This window comes from Biomphalaria glabrata, chromosome 8 (assembly GCF_947242115.1).
Source record: "Biomphalaria glabrata chromosome 8, xgBioGlab47.1, whole genome shotgun sequence".
Lineage (NCBI taxonomy): Eukaryota > Metazoa > Mollusca > Gastropoda > Planorbidae > Biomphalaria > Biomphalaria glabrata.
In genome coordinates this window covers 20309444-20326056 of record NC_074718.1, presented here as the reverse complement: position 1 = coordinate 20326056, position 16613 = coordinate 20309444, and the positions used below count along the sequence as shown (strand labels likewise).

Below are 16613 nucleotides of genomic sequence, written 5' to 3'. Positions count from 1 at the left end.
TCGACTCCCAAGTTCGGCATAGGATTTCCTTGATTTACACCCGATCTCTATAACTGACTCCTAAAATCTGTCTTAGCCATCTTTGTTGAGACATATTTAGTGTTTTTCAATTTCTGCAGATGACTATTCGTTGCATTTTATTAATGGAGCCACGCCACTGGTAGAAATGTGTAACCTCTCTTGAATACGCTCTTGGAATTAAGTGACTGTAGTTTGCTTTAGATTTTATATCGAAAAGGGCAGTTTTATCCTCAAAATCATCTGTTGGGGATTTTAAACTAAAAAATCTCTGGAGAGTTTTTTTTTATAATTCAAAACCCCATTTAGCTACGGTAATAGAATTTAGTCACTATAGTTTTCTTTAGAATAATATTGAAGATAGAGGTTTTCCAACTCAAAACGCTTTGTAGGAGGGATTTTAAATATAAAACCATCTGGAGGGGTTTTAAACTTAAAAAAAAAAAGCCATGTGTTGGAGAGGAGTTTAAACTCAAAACCCCCAATTGGATTGACTACGCTCAAATAATTTTAGTGTGTAATTTGTTTGTTTTTTTATATTGAAGAGGTATTTTTTAGCATCAAACCCCTCTGAATGGAGATTTAAACTCAAAACCCCTTTGGCTACGCTCATAGCTTTTTGAGTGCGTAATTTGCTTTTTTTCTTACACTGAAGATGTATTTTTTAGCTTCAAACCCCGCTGGCGGGGGGTTTAAACTCAAAACCCCTTTGACTACACTCATAACATTTTGAGTGTATAATTTGCTTTGTTTTTATTATTAAAGATGTATTTTTTTACCTTCAAACCCTGCTGAAGGGGGGGGGTTTAAGCTCAAAACTGAGTCAAAACCCATTTAGCTACGCTCATGACATTTTGAGTGCATAATTTGTTTTTTTTTTATATTGAAGAGGTATTTTTTAGCTTTAAAGCCTACTGAAGAGGGGAGGGGAGGGGTAAACTCAAAACTTCTTTGGCTACGCTCATATTGAGTGTGTAATTTGCTTTTTTTATATTGAAGAGGGGGTTTATCGTAAATTTTGGAGGGGGTTTTAAAATCAAAATCTTCCTTAACTGTACTCTTGGAATTTGGGGATTGTCGTTTGCATTTTTTTTTTTTGTTTTATAGAAGAGGGGGATTTAACTGCAAAAACCCCTGGTAAGGGGTTTTAAACTCAAACCCCCCTGGTATTTTTTTTTAAAACTCGAACCCCCCTGGTAGCACTGGCGGATCCAGGGGGGGGGGGGGGCGGTAGGGGCGATCGCCCCCCCCCCCCACTCGGCCGATCCCCCCCCCCCCGAAGGGGGGGCGGACGAATTTTAGTATAGAATTCACACAATTTGTATACGAATTTATTACTTATGTTAGTAATATATACTAATTATTTATATTTCAACCTATTTTTAGATTATTTCGCCCCCCCCTCTAGTATGTTTGCCGATTTGGTGGGGTCGGGAGGGGGCGATGGTATCAATGCCGCCCCCCCCCCCACCCATACACTTTCGAGTGAGGGGGGCGGTCCAATTTATTTGTAGAAATCACAGCTTGCTAACAGAAACAATTAAATATATATATGGTTAAAACTTGTTATTAATATTTTAACCGATCTTTATATTATGTCGTTCCCTGTTTGCCGATTGGGGAGGGGGGCGAATACCTCTACTGCCTAAACCCTTTGAGTGGGGGGGGCGGTCCTACTTTTATGGAGAAATCATAGTTTGTGTACAAAATTAATTCAATTAATATATAAATTTTATATTATGTCAATCCCCTTCTGGTATCTTGGCCGATTCGGTGGAGTTGGGGGGAGAGTGATTGCATGTACTGCCCTCCCACTCTAGCCCTCTGAGTGGGGGGGGGGCGGTCCTATTTTTATGGAGAATCATAGTTTGTGAACAAAATTAGTTGAGTCGCCCCACCCCTATTCTTTAATGCCAAGTGCAATCTTTAGCAGAAATTATTAAAGGAGCGAGGATTAATCGTTTTCACTCTACCGCCCCTCTCATTGCCAGACATAGTTTATGTAATTTCACATGAATTTATCATAATTATTTTAAGAAAGTTAGAATTCAAACGAAATTTTTTGTATAAGAGTCATGATTGAGAAGTTCTAAACCCAAATAATTCTAAACATAGTCGCCTTTTCCCAACCTTTACTCAATTCTGAAATTTTTCTAGTTAAATAAATTTGGGACTATAACTCACAATTTATAATTCAATTTTATTGAATATTATTTATCGAATAATTCTTTTTTCGGCGGCGATCCTCAAAGCCAAATCTAAATATGTGGGGTATCTTATCTTCTCAAGGAACAAATCGGTTTTATTTGCAATGTATTAAGGGCCTATAAATTCATATTAGAATATTTTTCAAGTACAACATTATTCGAAACGTCCTTTTTTAATAGTATGAAAAATGAGCTTTAGGTCAGAAGAATGCGTTTCTTCTATGAAGTATGCAAGAAAAGGATTTTGGCGTCCGAACCCACTGAATAATGAGCTGTAGTTGTCAGGAGAATGCGTTTCTACAGTGAAGAAAACGCTTTTGCCGAACTCCATTGATAAATAATGAGCTGTAGATGTCAGGAGAATGGGTTTCTGCATTGAAGAATGCAAGAAAACGCTTTTGGCGTCGGGGCTTCGCCCCGAATTCTTTTTATGAACAATGAGCTGTATATGTCAGGAGAATGCGTTTCTGCATTGAAGAATGCAAGAAAACGCTTTTGGCGTCGGGGCTTCGCCCCGAATTCTTTTTATGAATAATGAGCTCTATACGTCAGGAGAATGCGTTTCTGCATTCAAGATTGCAAAAAAAAAACCGCTTTTGGCGACGGGGCTTCGCCCCGAACTCCATTGATAAATAGTGAGCTGTAGATGTCAGGAGAATGCGTATCTGCATTGAAGAATGAAAGAAAACGCTTTTGGCGTCGGGGCTTTGCCCGAATTCTTTTTTGAATAATGAGCTGTATATGTCAGGAGAATGCGTTTCTTCAGTGAAAAAAGCAAGAAAAGGCTTTTGGCGTCTGGTCTTTGCCCCGAAACCCACTATGGAACCTTATAGCGCTGCCTCAGTTGTTTTGTTTTTCGCCGAAGGTTGAGAAATGCTGCGCTTTTTTTTCTCATATACATATATATATATATAGGCCTATATATATATATATGCTGCACGTTTATGCATAGGGTTAGGGTTTACTGGGCGTTAGGGTTAGGGTTTGGAAAAAAATCGCCCCCCCCCCACTCCAAAGTTCTGGATCCGCTAGTGCCTGGTAGGGGGTTTTAAACTCAAAACCTCCTTAGTTGTGCTGGGGCAAGTGACGGTTTAGTATTAAAATCTCATCTAAAATAAACAAAATCAAAGCAAAAAATAAGTCACTAAATTCCGATCTGGGGGATTTCATTTCGGGGGGGGGGGGTGAACCCCCCAACCCCACCCAGGCTATGCCCATGGGCCTACAAGCAAATGTTTTAATTTGAAAAAATGGATTTAAGTAGATTAGCTATTTTGATTTGATGGCTTCATACATACTATTTTTACATTTACACATTCGCTTTATTTATTACATTATTATTTCGTTTATTTCGTTTTATTTTATTTCGTTTTAAAACACTCTCAGTGACTATATTGACAGTGATACGCAAATAAAGACCCGCGGGTCGCGGGTAAAATATGTCTAAATATATATATATATATATATATATATATATATATATATATATATATATATATATAGAGAGAGAGAGAGAGAGAGAGAGAGAGAGATAGGGAAAACAGGAAAATTGTATTATATTTATGTGTAAACATTTCTTTGTTATTACATTCTTATAACTTGAGGACTTAAGTGGGGGGAGCGCTTCCCCTGACTTTCATTTGGTTAGTGGGGGACGCACTTTTCCTTGGTAAAACACCAAGTAGACCATTCAGGTAATACATGACCAAAACGTACACGAATTAAGTTGAAGCATGTAGGCCTACCTTACTCCACTCTTTTTTTCCATACAGAGAGACTGATGCTGATAGAAAAATCAAAGAAATAATGCAAAGAGTTATGTCCAGAACAAATATTGAAGGTGATTTTGAAATTTTTTTTATTTTGTTTATTTCTTAAAGGTTAGCTTTTTAGCGGCCCCCGAAAGGGGAATAGCCGTTATTAGTTTTGTATCGTATGTCTGTCCGTTCGTCCATCCTGTTTAGATCTCAAAAACTAGAAAAGAAAATGAAAATCGGACATAATGATATTTTAGATCATTCAAAGTTCTGATGCAACGGCTACTTTTTTCTTTTCCGAAACTAAACCTTTTAATTTTTAAAATTATCTATGAAAGTGAAATGAAAAACTTCTTGAAATAGGTATCTAAGGTCAGAATTGAAAAGTATCAATGGATCATTATAAAATATATTTTCCATTTATTAATTGGCCTATTATTTGAATGGAATACTGATTCTAACGTTGCTGTTTTTTTTTTAGTTTGATACGAATTTCTCTTTAGTTGTAAGTTTAAAAAAAACGAACTACTTTTATAGCGCGCAGTTTTGACATATCCTCATTATACACTTAACAACATTCTGAATTATACTAATATAGTCTAAATTCTAGATCTAGTTTAGATCTAGAAGTTGTCTAGAAATCTATTCTAGATCTAGTCTAGATTCTAATTCTAGATCTAGTTTAGAATCTAGAAAAAGTGTTGTCCTGTTATCTTTTATGTGAAAAAAAACGCCAAATGATTTTTTTAATTGTATTACATTATACTAAACGATAAAAGCAAGACTATGGCTTGAATATTCCTGGTCCATTGGTGAATTCCTTGGGGGCCGCCTCCAAGTTTGTGTGATGACACAAACTCTCTTTGTAATCTTGTTTTTCTTTATTGTTATATTTTTTATGTTTAGTTGAGGAAACATTTGATGAAACAAAAACGGAGAGAAATGAAAGTTCGGCTTTAATTACTGAATCTGATCAAGAACCTGATAAACAAGTATCCTCACTTCACTATTTTGATGATGCAAAATTAGAAATCGATGATATTCCCACGGCTGGTGAGAAAACCATGGATTAAAATTTCAACTTTTTTTTGTGGAAATATTTTATAAGCAAATGCTTTTTTACTTTTATGCCTATTAAATATTCACTGAGTCTGCTAAAGTTGTATTATTTTTATGACTTATATTTTTTATATAATAAAAAATTAGATACCGGTACATATAATTCAAATGATCTAATGACAGATGATCCCGTTAGTTTTGGGAGTAAAAGTATTGGTAAGTATCGTTACTTTTTCTCTGGATGCTTTACTTTTATATTGATCTAGTCAAGATTTTCTTTACATTCGTTTATGTTGATTCACTTAGTTTTTCTTATTTTCTTTTCAGCTGACAGAAGTCCTTTGTCAATTTCGGAACTAAATTTTACAAAAACAGATGATAATGGCATTAAGGTAACTTTGATATATATACTGTTACTGTAGCCTATTTAGTGGAAGATTATTGGTCCTATACTGACAGGCAATAAGTGGTCGTTGTAAAGGGTATGAAGTGTTATAGTGTAACTAACATAATTTTTATTTTCGTCCAACCAGTACAACAACAATCAAATAGAATCGAACTATTGATCTTGATTTCTATTAATAAACAAAACTTTCTAATTTTATTTGCCTAAACGCGTATATAGTGAGTGACTTGGTATCAAATATCTTGGACGTAGCCAGTTGTTGTTTTTTTTTTGTTCGCGGTTGGGGTATAGGGTAAAAAAATGTAGTGATTAAGATGAAACGTAAATAGATATAATTATAAACATTTTCCCCGTTTTTACAAGTTCTCTATTCAGCTTGCAAATTTTTTATACGATCAAAAAACCAAAACCTGGGAAAACACGTTCTTTGTGAGATCTTTGAGAAAAGAATTACTATCTAATTAGCCACACAGAGAAAACTCTGGTTTGCTCGTTATAATTTTAAAAATATTATCTTTAAAATTAAATTTCGTGTGAGGGTCTAGACAATCTTTATCTTTAACACACATACGTCAGAGGGTATTCATTAACAAGTTTAATAAATAAATAAACATTCAGGAACATTTTTCGCACCGTCTTCTAAATCTGAATCTATAGGCCTATCAACAAAATAGAATCTTCTATCTCATATATCTAGATCCAGTACTAGTCTAGACTTTAACTTTACCTATCTGTCTGTTGAACCGTTGGGGCACCATGCAAGTTTTGTCAACCGTCTTTCTCCATTCCTCTCTGTCTCTTGCCTTAGACTACCATCTTCTTTAAATATGTTCATGTCTGGATCTGTGTAACTAAACTATAATTTTATATAATCTGAGTAGATTTATACACGTGGGTGACAAGGATTTTTTCGGGTGGGGGGATTTGGAGCAGGGTAAAAATGTTCCTTTTTTTTAAAAACAAATCTGTCATTATTAGTTATTAAAAGTAAAGTAATCGTTCTTGCAAAAAGTTAACAGCTTATTTTATTTGTTTCTCTCACAAACCGTGTGAGACTGACCAGGTTCATAAAAGACAATGTTTAAGACACCTTTTATAGCCATTTTCTCATTCTACAGACCAGTATGTCAACACCAGCCACTTGCTAATCACTGCAACGATTTTTTTTTTGGGAGGGGGGTAAAACCGAATAAAATTGTTAAACGTGAAGGAGATTTGTGCTTTTTAGGACACACTCTCTTGACCTTTACCACCTGCATCCAGTGGAAGACTGGAGCTGGTTTTTTTTTTGGTCAGTGAATGACCATTACACTCTTCATGCCCTCATCATCATCAAACTACTTTTGAGTTAGGGCTTGAGAGGTTGAAATCGTCTCTTTCAAAAGCCCTGGACTGAAACCTTACTGTTTTGCGTCGTACATACAGGTCTAGAATTTGTGGTTTCCGATACCTGACGAGAAGGAGATCAGCAAGTCGGATGCAGTCAAAAAGAATATGACAAATGGTTTCCTCTTCTTCCCCGCAGCGGGAATTCGAAGTTTGACCATAGCCGTATGAGCCAACAGGACAGTGACCTGTGCTGCACTGTGCTTTAATAGCTTGTTTATGCTTAGACAGTCTTCCCCAAGGGGAAGCGCCGTCAGAGCGCCTCATGTGCTCCCAGACTACGAGGCCTTTTTGGGACTTGTCCCAGCACTCAAACCACTTTTCCATTTCTATTATTTGGATTGTTATCATAGCATGACGGAAAACACAGCCTGCCCTGGTAGGCCAAGGAATTAGCAACAGTGTTGCCATTGTTGCCAGTCACACCTATGTGATTCGGTACCCACTGCATTATTACTACGGAGCCATAGCGTTGTTTTGTATTGTGTGGAGCCATGTAGAGTGTCGATATTGGAGGCCCATGATCCAGTCTGTAGTACAGGTTTTGAGTCAATGACCACAACAATCTGTTTTCCCCTCACATGTCCCTCACCAAGATGAGAGTCAATGACTTTCGCTTCACAGATCGACATGGTCTCCACATCAAAACTGCAAACATTAGTGTCGATGTTGGTTTTACGGGTCTAGCTAGGGGATGATAAAATTAACCAGGTTCTCCACCTCAACAAGCTAATGAATTAATCAAAGAACAACAGCAAACCAAGTTGCATAATATAAGGCTTGTCTTCGAAGGTGTCCAAAAGCGCTACTGTCCTTGGCATAAGTTGAATAATAACCGAACTGTACATAAGTGGTCAATGGTCGTTGAACAATAACAATATTTAATACTAACCTAATTGTCAGAATATGTACAAAAAATGGGATAACAGGTTAATGCATTATTAATTACACAAATGAACCCACCTCATGCACGCACACTCAATTTTGGCCTGGTAACTCCAAATACTACAACACGGAGATGCAAGGCTCAAACTAATCAAGGGTCAGTCATGGCTCCAAGGGCGAACTCAAAACCACGTAGCCCCAAGCCTAACACGCTGAAACAAAGAATAACTTAGATCTAGCGATGCCGCTAAATCTCAGAACTTTCATTAACGAAATCCGTACTGAAATTCTAAAAACTTTAAAGTAAGCGAAGGTTATTCTTATCGGCAATATTTCGAAACATTCAGTCAAAGACACAAACTGAGGCTAATATTTATTCAATGCTATGAACTGTGTTAAAAGTGTTGGGTTGGCTTGGAACAAGATGGCAAGTGTAACAGTTACTGGGCCCGTGCTTTGACTGAGAAAAAGTTTTTTTTTATATAAATGAAAGAAAAATATTCCAACCATAAACTCTAAACGGGAAAGTTTGCACAAAGCTGCATTGTATATCATGCATGTTATTAGGAGGATTATCTCAGTAATCAAATTTTTCAGAGCTAGGGGTCTTAACCACAGGCAGTACTTAAAGGTATGGAAACAAGACAATCCTATGTTCGGTACCACAATAGTATTTACCACAGTAGTATCATTTCCTTAGCATGGGCAAGGCATTGAGAAGAATATGGAATCTCAAGGAAGAAATTAAAGCCATCCTATATGCTGAGCTTCTGGGGGAAGTCAGACTCAAGGGCCGCGCAAGACTAACCTACAGAGATGTCTGACATGAGAACTACAGGCATCAACGAAAGTATGTGGGAGGAGATAGCCCAAGACCGGACAGCATGGAGACAGGCTGTGCGTATTGGTACGAACTTTGCCCAGAGCAAAAGAAACGAAGCGTCCATAAGTCAAGAGAAAGAAAAAGAAAGCTGCCCTGTCAGTTAGCCCTAAAACAGATTCATATTATGCACAAACTGTGGCAAAATCTGCCGCTCCAGAATTTGATCAGTCACTGTTGATTCTGCCCCACTCAAGACGAAACCAAAACTAGTGATTCATCTGGGCGCATCCATTGTCTTCCGAAACAGAAGGAGCCATATATAAATATGCCCCATTCCCATTTTTTTTTAATGCAGCCCTCAATAGAAACAGGTTCCTCACCCCTGATCTAGAGGCATCCCAAACCAGCAAATGTTACGTTACTTTGAAAGACAAAAATTCTAATTGATAGCGCAAATAACAAATTTTCTCAAAACTATTCGTGACAAATATAGAACAGAAGAATTTTGTGCAGTTGCAAATGAAAAGTTTGTTTGTGTAATCCATACATAATACTTTATTTCATTTGATTTTTTGTTTAAATCTTGAACTAGATTTTTATAAATGTTTTGTTTTTAGGAAAGCGAAATACTTGATGAACATTTGAGACAGACCAGAGAAGAGATTAATTACGAACAAGTAAGTTTTTAGAGAATAAGAATTGAAATTGTATAATGACAATACTTACACTAAAATAAAAATAATTTTTCTTCTCTATGAGAAAATTTTTATTATAATTTGTGTATTGAAAAATATTACAACAGTACAATTAAAGAAACAAAATCTACGTTTACACTAATTTCACTCAAACGTTACTTTTAAAATGTTTACAATAAATAGATCAATACTATTCAATGATACTATGAGAAAATTTTTATTATAATTTGTGTATTGAAAAATATTACAACAGTACAATTAAAGAAACAAAATCTACATTTACACTAATTTCACTAAAACATTACTTTTGAAATGTTTACAATAAATAGATAAATACTATTCAATGATTTGATTGCTAGGGGAACAAAGGAGTTTATTTTAAGAGAAAAATAATTTAGTAACATTAAAAAGAAGCCAGACATAGAAATTATTTTTAAAAAATTATCATTTTTTCATTCCAGATGCGCAATGATTTATTGTTACCTCCTGAAGCAACTGTAGAGGATCTCTTGAGTATTAAAGGTGAACTGAAAGAGTTTCAAGAGCGATTACTGCCTTTTGCAAGCACAAGTCTTAAGCATAATAGCCTAATACCATCTATTTCTTTCCTATCTACATCGGTTACTACAGTCCCTAAATCTTTTAACAATGATATGGATTCTCGGAAGACACAAGAAAAGCAAAATCATATTAGTGTTCATCATTTTTGTCACAACACTCCAGACTCTCAACTTCCTTTGGAACTTGTACATGTGGGCAGGAAATATCACACCCCAGATCGTTTTGCAAGTGTTGCGCGTGCACAGCGTTATCGGGTATTTGAAATTAATTTTGAGAACAAATTTTGAATTTTTAGAGATCTTACATAAGCATTGCTGTTTACAAAAGTATGAAAATAAGAGGTACATTTTTATTACTTCTCAATGTTACAATTTAGTTTTACTATTCTTTTTTATTTGCAGAAACTCGACATTAATTATTTATAAATGCATTAAAAATTCAATTCAATTTAGTTCAGACCAGGTGATGTAATCTTATCTGCGGAATGCAGCTCAACGGATAACTCAGTGAGACCAAATCAAGAATCTGAAAGAATTAATCAGGCTACTCCTATGGAATCATCTCTAACAATATGGCAAAAAACAGCAGAAAAACTAGTATGTGCTTTATCTAGTGATCATTTTTTTAAAATATATTTTTAATATTTTAAATATTTAAGTGCTTTTTTTTTATCCAAAAGTATATTGAATAATTTTTGTTTTCTGAAAGTATCATTTATTTTAATAAATTTTGATAATTTCATAGCTTGGTGAAACGTTGATTATGGTAGCTGGGAAAATGGTTGATATGGGGTCTAATGAATCACAAATTTATTGGAACCCTGCACCACCCAAACTAGGTACTGCTTCAGACATTGTAAAGGAATTTTTGTTTCCTCAGGTAAGTCTTCATTAAGCTCAATTTAATGTTTATAACTAGGTGAAAAAAAAAATGAATTGATCTACATAAATTATAAAAATCTCTCTTTTCAAGCTCCTTCTTCTGGGTCAAATTTGAATATCCTGTTGAATGCGAAATTGATCTACATAAATTATAGAAATCTCCCTTTTCAAGCTCCTTCTTCTGGGTCAAATTTGAATATCCCATTGAATGCGAAGTGTGACCTGGATTTAGGGTACTTGTGGCTTTTAGCTATCTTTAGAAAACTATGCCCCATGGCCCAAAACACTAAAAATTTTGGTTTGATCATGGAATAGTTTTTTTTCAAGTCATGAATGTTGATTCTGAATTTCTTGAGGGAGCTCTTGGGGATATCTTTATATCTCTTGTGTTGACTCTCTTGAGATCCTTTTGCATTGCACATCTCCTCATACATAGGAAGTCAACAATCAGACACAGGGCTTCACAGTTGGAACATTTTAGCTTTATTTGACATGAATACTGTCAGGTGGGTTTTGTACACGTCTAGGGTATGACTTGCTATGCCGGGTTCCCCACCTGATTGTTAACTTCCTGTTGGGGTTGTACTTTAGTTGTGGCCTGTCTGCCTGGACACCCATAACAATTTATCAGTTTAGCAATCAATTTATGAAATAATTACCAAAAGAACAAATAATACAATAGTAACGTATACTAGTCAATAATGAGATTTCATAAGCAAAGGTTTAATGGAGTAATATGATGTGGCATAAATGATGAATAAATATTAATAGTATTTACACGGCAAATACAAGTTATACATATTATTCAAATGAGATATAGCACACTTTAAGCTCAGTGCCACAATCGATCAGGGCTCACAAAGCCCACAGCCCAATTATTATATTAATAATGATTTTAGAACTACAATGTGAAGAATAAAGCAAAATAAACTAACTTACCCAATACTGGGGAAGAAAACAACAAAAGAAAACTCCAGGAAAAGATCCGCCATCTGCAAAAACACAACAGAAGCAATGAAGCAATGACATCAACCATTATGGTGCATAAAAGAAAACATCACACAAGAAGCAACTCTAGATGCACATGACAAATACTGTCAATTTGTGATGTGTAAAATTCTCAGTATGATATGTGATCAAACCAAGTCACTAGCTGATTTTTCTTAGACAGTATAGATGGAATTATATATATATATATATATATATATATATATATATATTGCTTATTTAAAAGTATTTTATAATTTTATATTTTGTTTGTTTCTTTGTATTGATATAAAAGCATATATAAACATTTTAACAATCCTTTTGAAAGCTAAGTTAATTTATTTCATAAGTACCGAGTGGAAGGATGTGAAGAATTGTTTGAGAGACATCCAGTTGAAACAATGGAGAAAGAAAGTAATACTAATGAAGATAAAGGTGACACAGAATTGGACTTGGAGAAAAAAAAATTGCATGAAAGGTTTAAGTTAAACTTTAAGCTTTAGACAATAAATATATCTAATTCTTCTACAATTAGGCTACAATAGTTTCAGAAAGTTCATCTTTACTTCCACCTATCCCTTAGTCTGTTGAACAATGGAGGCACCACACATGGTCTATTGACTAACCTTATCCATTCCTCTCTGATAGTTAAATTAGTTTTATTTAAATTTAGGCAATTCAATAAAAGAAAAAAAGTAAAGTTCCCCTTGTGGTCAATAGAGCAGATGATGTAAGGGTCATCTGTTTCTGTGGTCTATTGTTAACAGTGTGTCCTGTGGCCAGCACAATGACCAGTTGCCTTTACTTTACTTAGACCTTTATTTTTAAAGAGGCACCCAAAGATCCTGGAATTAAAAATTCCAGTCTTTACCAGAATTCAAAAGCGGGTCACCAGGTTATGAAGCCAAGCACTTTACGACTTGGCCCCCTTGCCTCCTGCAATTCAATAGCTGTTTCAAAATGTCTACAAAAGTTAGTCTTATAATCTTTTGATTTTACTATCTCTGCTTCATTTATTATTCTGAAAAAAAAAAAACAACAACTATAAGTTAGCTAATTCAATCCTTATTAACTGAATTGCTTTAATTTTTAGAACGGTTCGAAAACGACATAATTCTGACAATACTAAACAGAATTCACGAAAAAAAAATAAAAAAGGTAAATAGATTGACCTTGGTTAAGGTTAGAATCTATATATATTAGAGAATAAAGAATTATTGACAATGTAGCCCTTGAATAATTTGGGGAGGTTGATTAATTGTACCAATGTTTTAAAATGAACTTTAATTACACATAATTTTTCTTGATGAAGTGGACAAATATGACTGTATTTCTGATGCACAATCGTGTAACTCTATTAATGAAGATCAACTTGACACAAATGAGAAAGAACAAACTTATAGGTAACCAATATCTCATATACTTTTTTCATTTAATTGTATTGAAATTCTCATAAGTAAGAACAAACTTATTGTTAAAAAAATATCTTATCATAATTTTTTTAAATTTTGTGAATAAAAATTTAAGACAGCTAACAAATAACAATAGTTATATCTTTTCAGGAGACCTGTTACAGCGCCTTCTCTGTTAGCAACTAATTATGAAACCCTGATTATACCTCAGGATTTTAACACTGCATTACATGAAGTAATATTAACAATAATAGCCTAATTAATTTTGCTAAATAGAAAAAATGATAAAAGATTTTAAATTTTATTTCAAATAGAAAAATATTTTCTAATTCTATTTTATGCATTGATTTGGAAACTTAGCATTTTGTATATTTACTTCTAGATTAAAGAGCAAAAAAAACTTTTAGAGAAAGTAAAACAGATGAAACATAAAGAAGTTGAAAAAAGGAATCACCAAACCCTAGGAGAGGTAAAAGTTTTAATTATTGTCACAGTAAAAAAAAATTAAAAAATCAGCATCCACTGTATTTACAATGTCAACAAAGAAAATAGAGTAACTTACTGACCCTATTACTTTATTTTACTGTAGGCTCCAAATGTTTTACTAAAGAAGGATAGTATTAAATTTGAAATAAAGAATGCCTCTGAAAAAGGTAATAAATGTAATTTTTAAAAATTTTTTTAAAATGGTGGTATTTTATATAAAGAGAAGAAGAATTGATATACTTTTACTATGATTTCTATTTGATAGAACATTTAGTAATTAATTATGTAATAATAATCTCTACTAATTTAGAATATTAACAAATGTTATTGTTGTGTCCAGTTAAAGAGGAACCAACACCATGTGAAGAAGCTATTCAAGCAGGGAGGAATTACATTATACTACCTAAAAAGTAAATCATTATTCCCAAAATTTGTTACATTTTATTTTGAAATATAATTACTTATCAAAACTATTTGTAATATATGTGTTTCATGATAAAATTATATCATTATAATAAGCCTAACATAGTAAATTATTGCATTCATTAGTTTTTTCTTCAACAAAGGTAGTATTGTACTATATGGTCTACAACTATTTAAATGCAAAACAGTTTTTATAATTTAATTAAGCACTTTTATAAATTGTCACTGAGGTACTTTGAAATATATGTAAAAGCTGATTTCCTCATATTTACCTTTATGTTGCATTGAAACTTTAAGAGCCAGTAGATTTGAGATTAGTCATCTCTGTTTTTGGTTAAAGATTCTTTCTGTTATACCCCAGCTTGACCTGATTTCTGTTATTTTTTCTTCTGTATTTTTTAAAGGCTGAAACATTAGTAAAAATCTTAATAAGAATAGGTCAATGCTGAACTGGTTTATGCTTTACAAGACATTACAGAAAAATTGTAAATTGGAAGCAAAAAAAAAATTGGACATGTATTTTATTCAACCAAATATTTTTATTGTCTTATAGAAAGAAAAAAAAGAAAGGGAAAAGAACTTTAGATAAATCTAAAATGATTGCTGCTGAACAAATGCTTACAACAAAAAATACCAAATTTATTGAGCGGCGAGAATCCATGCCCATGCAGCACAAAATTATTGAGAGAGAGTTACGAGTATCTTGGTAAAGAATTTTTAAAATATTACTAGCTCAATTAAAATTTCTGTTTAAAAAAAACAACAAAAAATACATATCTTGAGATAAAAATAATACTATTTTTTTAAACCTTTATTTAGGCAAATTAGACATCGCAGATTTAGTATGCCCAGTGTTTTGAATTTTCAAGAGTACAAGACAAGAAAAAGAATGCCGTAGGTTGTTTTTTTTCAATCTATACTTTTAAAAATTGATAATTCAGTTTTGAATTATATTGGTGTAAAATATTATTATGCAATAAAGACTCTTTTTGTAATAGATCAGAAGAAAATGAGAGAGAATGGGTAAGAGGTATTTGGAACACCTGGTTTGATGAAGTTTTTCCTCCAACTCCACATGGGTCAGATGAGGAAGAAGTCAACAAAGAAATTATTGACAAGAAAATTAAAAAAGATACAAAAGAAGAAAACAATCAATTGTAAGTTATGAAGGATTTAAGAATAAAAGATATCAAAAAATATAAGATCGCTTTAGTTAAAATATTTTATTGACACTTTTGATTCTTATAAGTCTGGTAACTACTTCAGTCAAGTTGTAAATTCAGAGTATTTGTTTGACAGAAAAAAAGAGGTCAGTCAGATTCTCTCTCAAGATATTGAAGCTATAGAACCTATGAAGGACACCATGGAGAACACTGAAATCTATCAGGTTTATATTTTGTATCTGACAGTTGAAATTATAATATGGAAAACATTGTGAATTGTTCTCGTGAGCTATACATTTTACATAAAGGATACAATAAAAATGTATTTATATTTGATAATCTACAGTGATTACTTAGGATTCTGTCTTAGGATTATACATAAATTAGTATGATAATTAAATGGTTTTATTGGTTTATTAGAAAAGTATGTAAATTTGGACGTCTAGTTTTATAAATTACACTTTTAAATGTGTAAAAGAGAAATGTATTTATATAGCATTATAATAATCAAATTCAATTTCTTTTTTTACAGAAAGAAATTACTAAACTGACTCATGTTATCAATAACATACAAACTCCAACAGCCTTTGATTATTGTCGAAGAGGAGCTCTTTACAGAAAGGTTTGTAAATTTAAGCATAAGGTCTTATTGTACAAATGTGCATAAGAGAAATGTATTTTAAACAATATTGTTATTGCTAAATAACATATAATTTGATAATTCAATTATTTATACAAACTCTCTCAAAATACTTTGTCTTCTTCTACTAGATTGGTCAACTAAAAAAAGCTGAATGTGATCTGGACAGGTAATGAAGTACAAACTTTTTATTTTTTGTTTAAACAGATTTGAAAAAAATTTCTTTGTTTTAAGCAACTTAAATTAATTTTTGTATGCTGCACAGAGCAATCAACATGGAGCCTGACTTACTAGATGCTTATTGGCACAGACATCTTCTGTACATTTTGCAAGACAAGAAAACAGCAGCTTTAGAAGATCTCAACTTCATTATGAAGAGAAATAAAAGTCATGCAGGAGCGTACAGATCAATGTAAGAATCCATTGGTTATTCAAGTTCAGTTTGATAACTCAATTGTTTTTGCCCAGCTAAATTATAATTAGCCACAACATGTAATTTTATTTTGATACCTAGTTCATGATGGCCAAAGATTAATACCACTCTAAACAATAATCATAAATAAATTTAACTAACTATTAATTAAAAAAATGAAAAGCTGAAAGTATAATATGGCTTCCTAGTCATTGTGGTAAGCATAACAACATTTTTAGCGGCCCCCAAAAGGGGAAAAGACGCTATTAGTTTTGTGTGGAATGTCTGTCCGTCCATCCATCCCGTTTAGATCTCAGAAACTAGAAGAGAAATTGAAAATCGGACATCATGTTATTTTAGATTATTCAAAGTTCTGATGCAACGGCTACTTTTTTATTTTCCAAAAGTAAAT

The 16613-nt window shown here is 33.2% G+C and overlaps 1 protein-coding gene across 5 annotated transcripts in view; it reads left to right on the top strand.

Annotated features, from left to right (window-relative positions):
* The window catches only part of LOC106078913 (uncharacterized), a 179106-nt gene that overhangs the window by 67354 nt on the left and 95139 nt on the right, over positions 1-16613 (top strand). For 3 of the 5 annotated variants that reach the window (XM_056039144.1, XM_056039142.1, XM_056039143.1), the window contains exons 11-32: positions 3998-4065; positions 4889-5035; positions 5189-5257; positions 5369-5433; positions 9159-9218; positions 9698-10051; positions 10250-10393; positions 10542-10676; positions 12016-12143; positions 12759-12823; positions 12978-13068; positions 13228-13312; positions 13460-13546; positions 13667-13730; positions 13904-13973; positions 14540-14692; positions 14806-14880; positions 14985-15143; positions 15286-15373; positions 15682-15771; positions 15921-15958; positions 16055-16201. In XM_056039144.1, the coding sequence (XP_055895119.1) occupies positions 3998-4065; positions 4889-5035; positions 5189-5257; positions 5369-5433; positions 9159-9218; positions 9698-10051; positions 10250-10393; positions 10542-10676; positions 12016-12143; positions 12759-12823; positions 12978-13068; positions 13228-13312; positions 13460-13546; positions 13667-13730; positions 13904-13973; positions 14540-14692; positions 14806-14880; positions 14985-15143; positions 15286-15373; positions 15682-15771; positions 15921-15958; positions 16055-16201 (2382 nt within the window). The remainder of the gene's footprint in view (positions 1-3997; positions 4066-4888; positions 5036-5188; positions 5258-5368; positions 5434-9158; positions 9219-9697; positions 10052-10249; positions 10394-10541; positions 10677-12015; positions 12144-12758; positions 12824-12977; positions 13069-13227; positions 13313-13459; positions 13547-13666; positions 13731-13903; positions 13974-14539; positions 14693-14805; positions 14881-14984; positions 15144-15285; positions 15374-15681; positions 15772-15920; positions 15959-16054; positions 16202-16613) is intronic. The other 2 variants (XM_056039145.1, XM_056039146.1) reach the window with 2 other exon arrangements.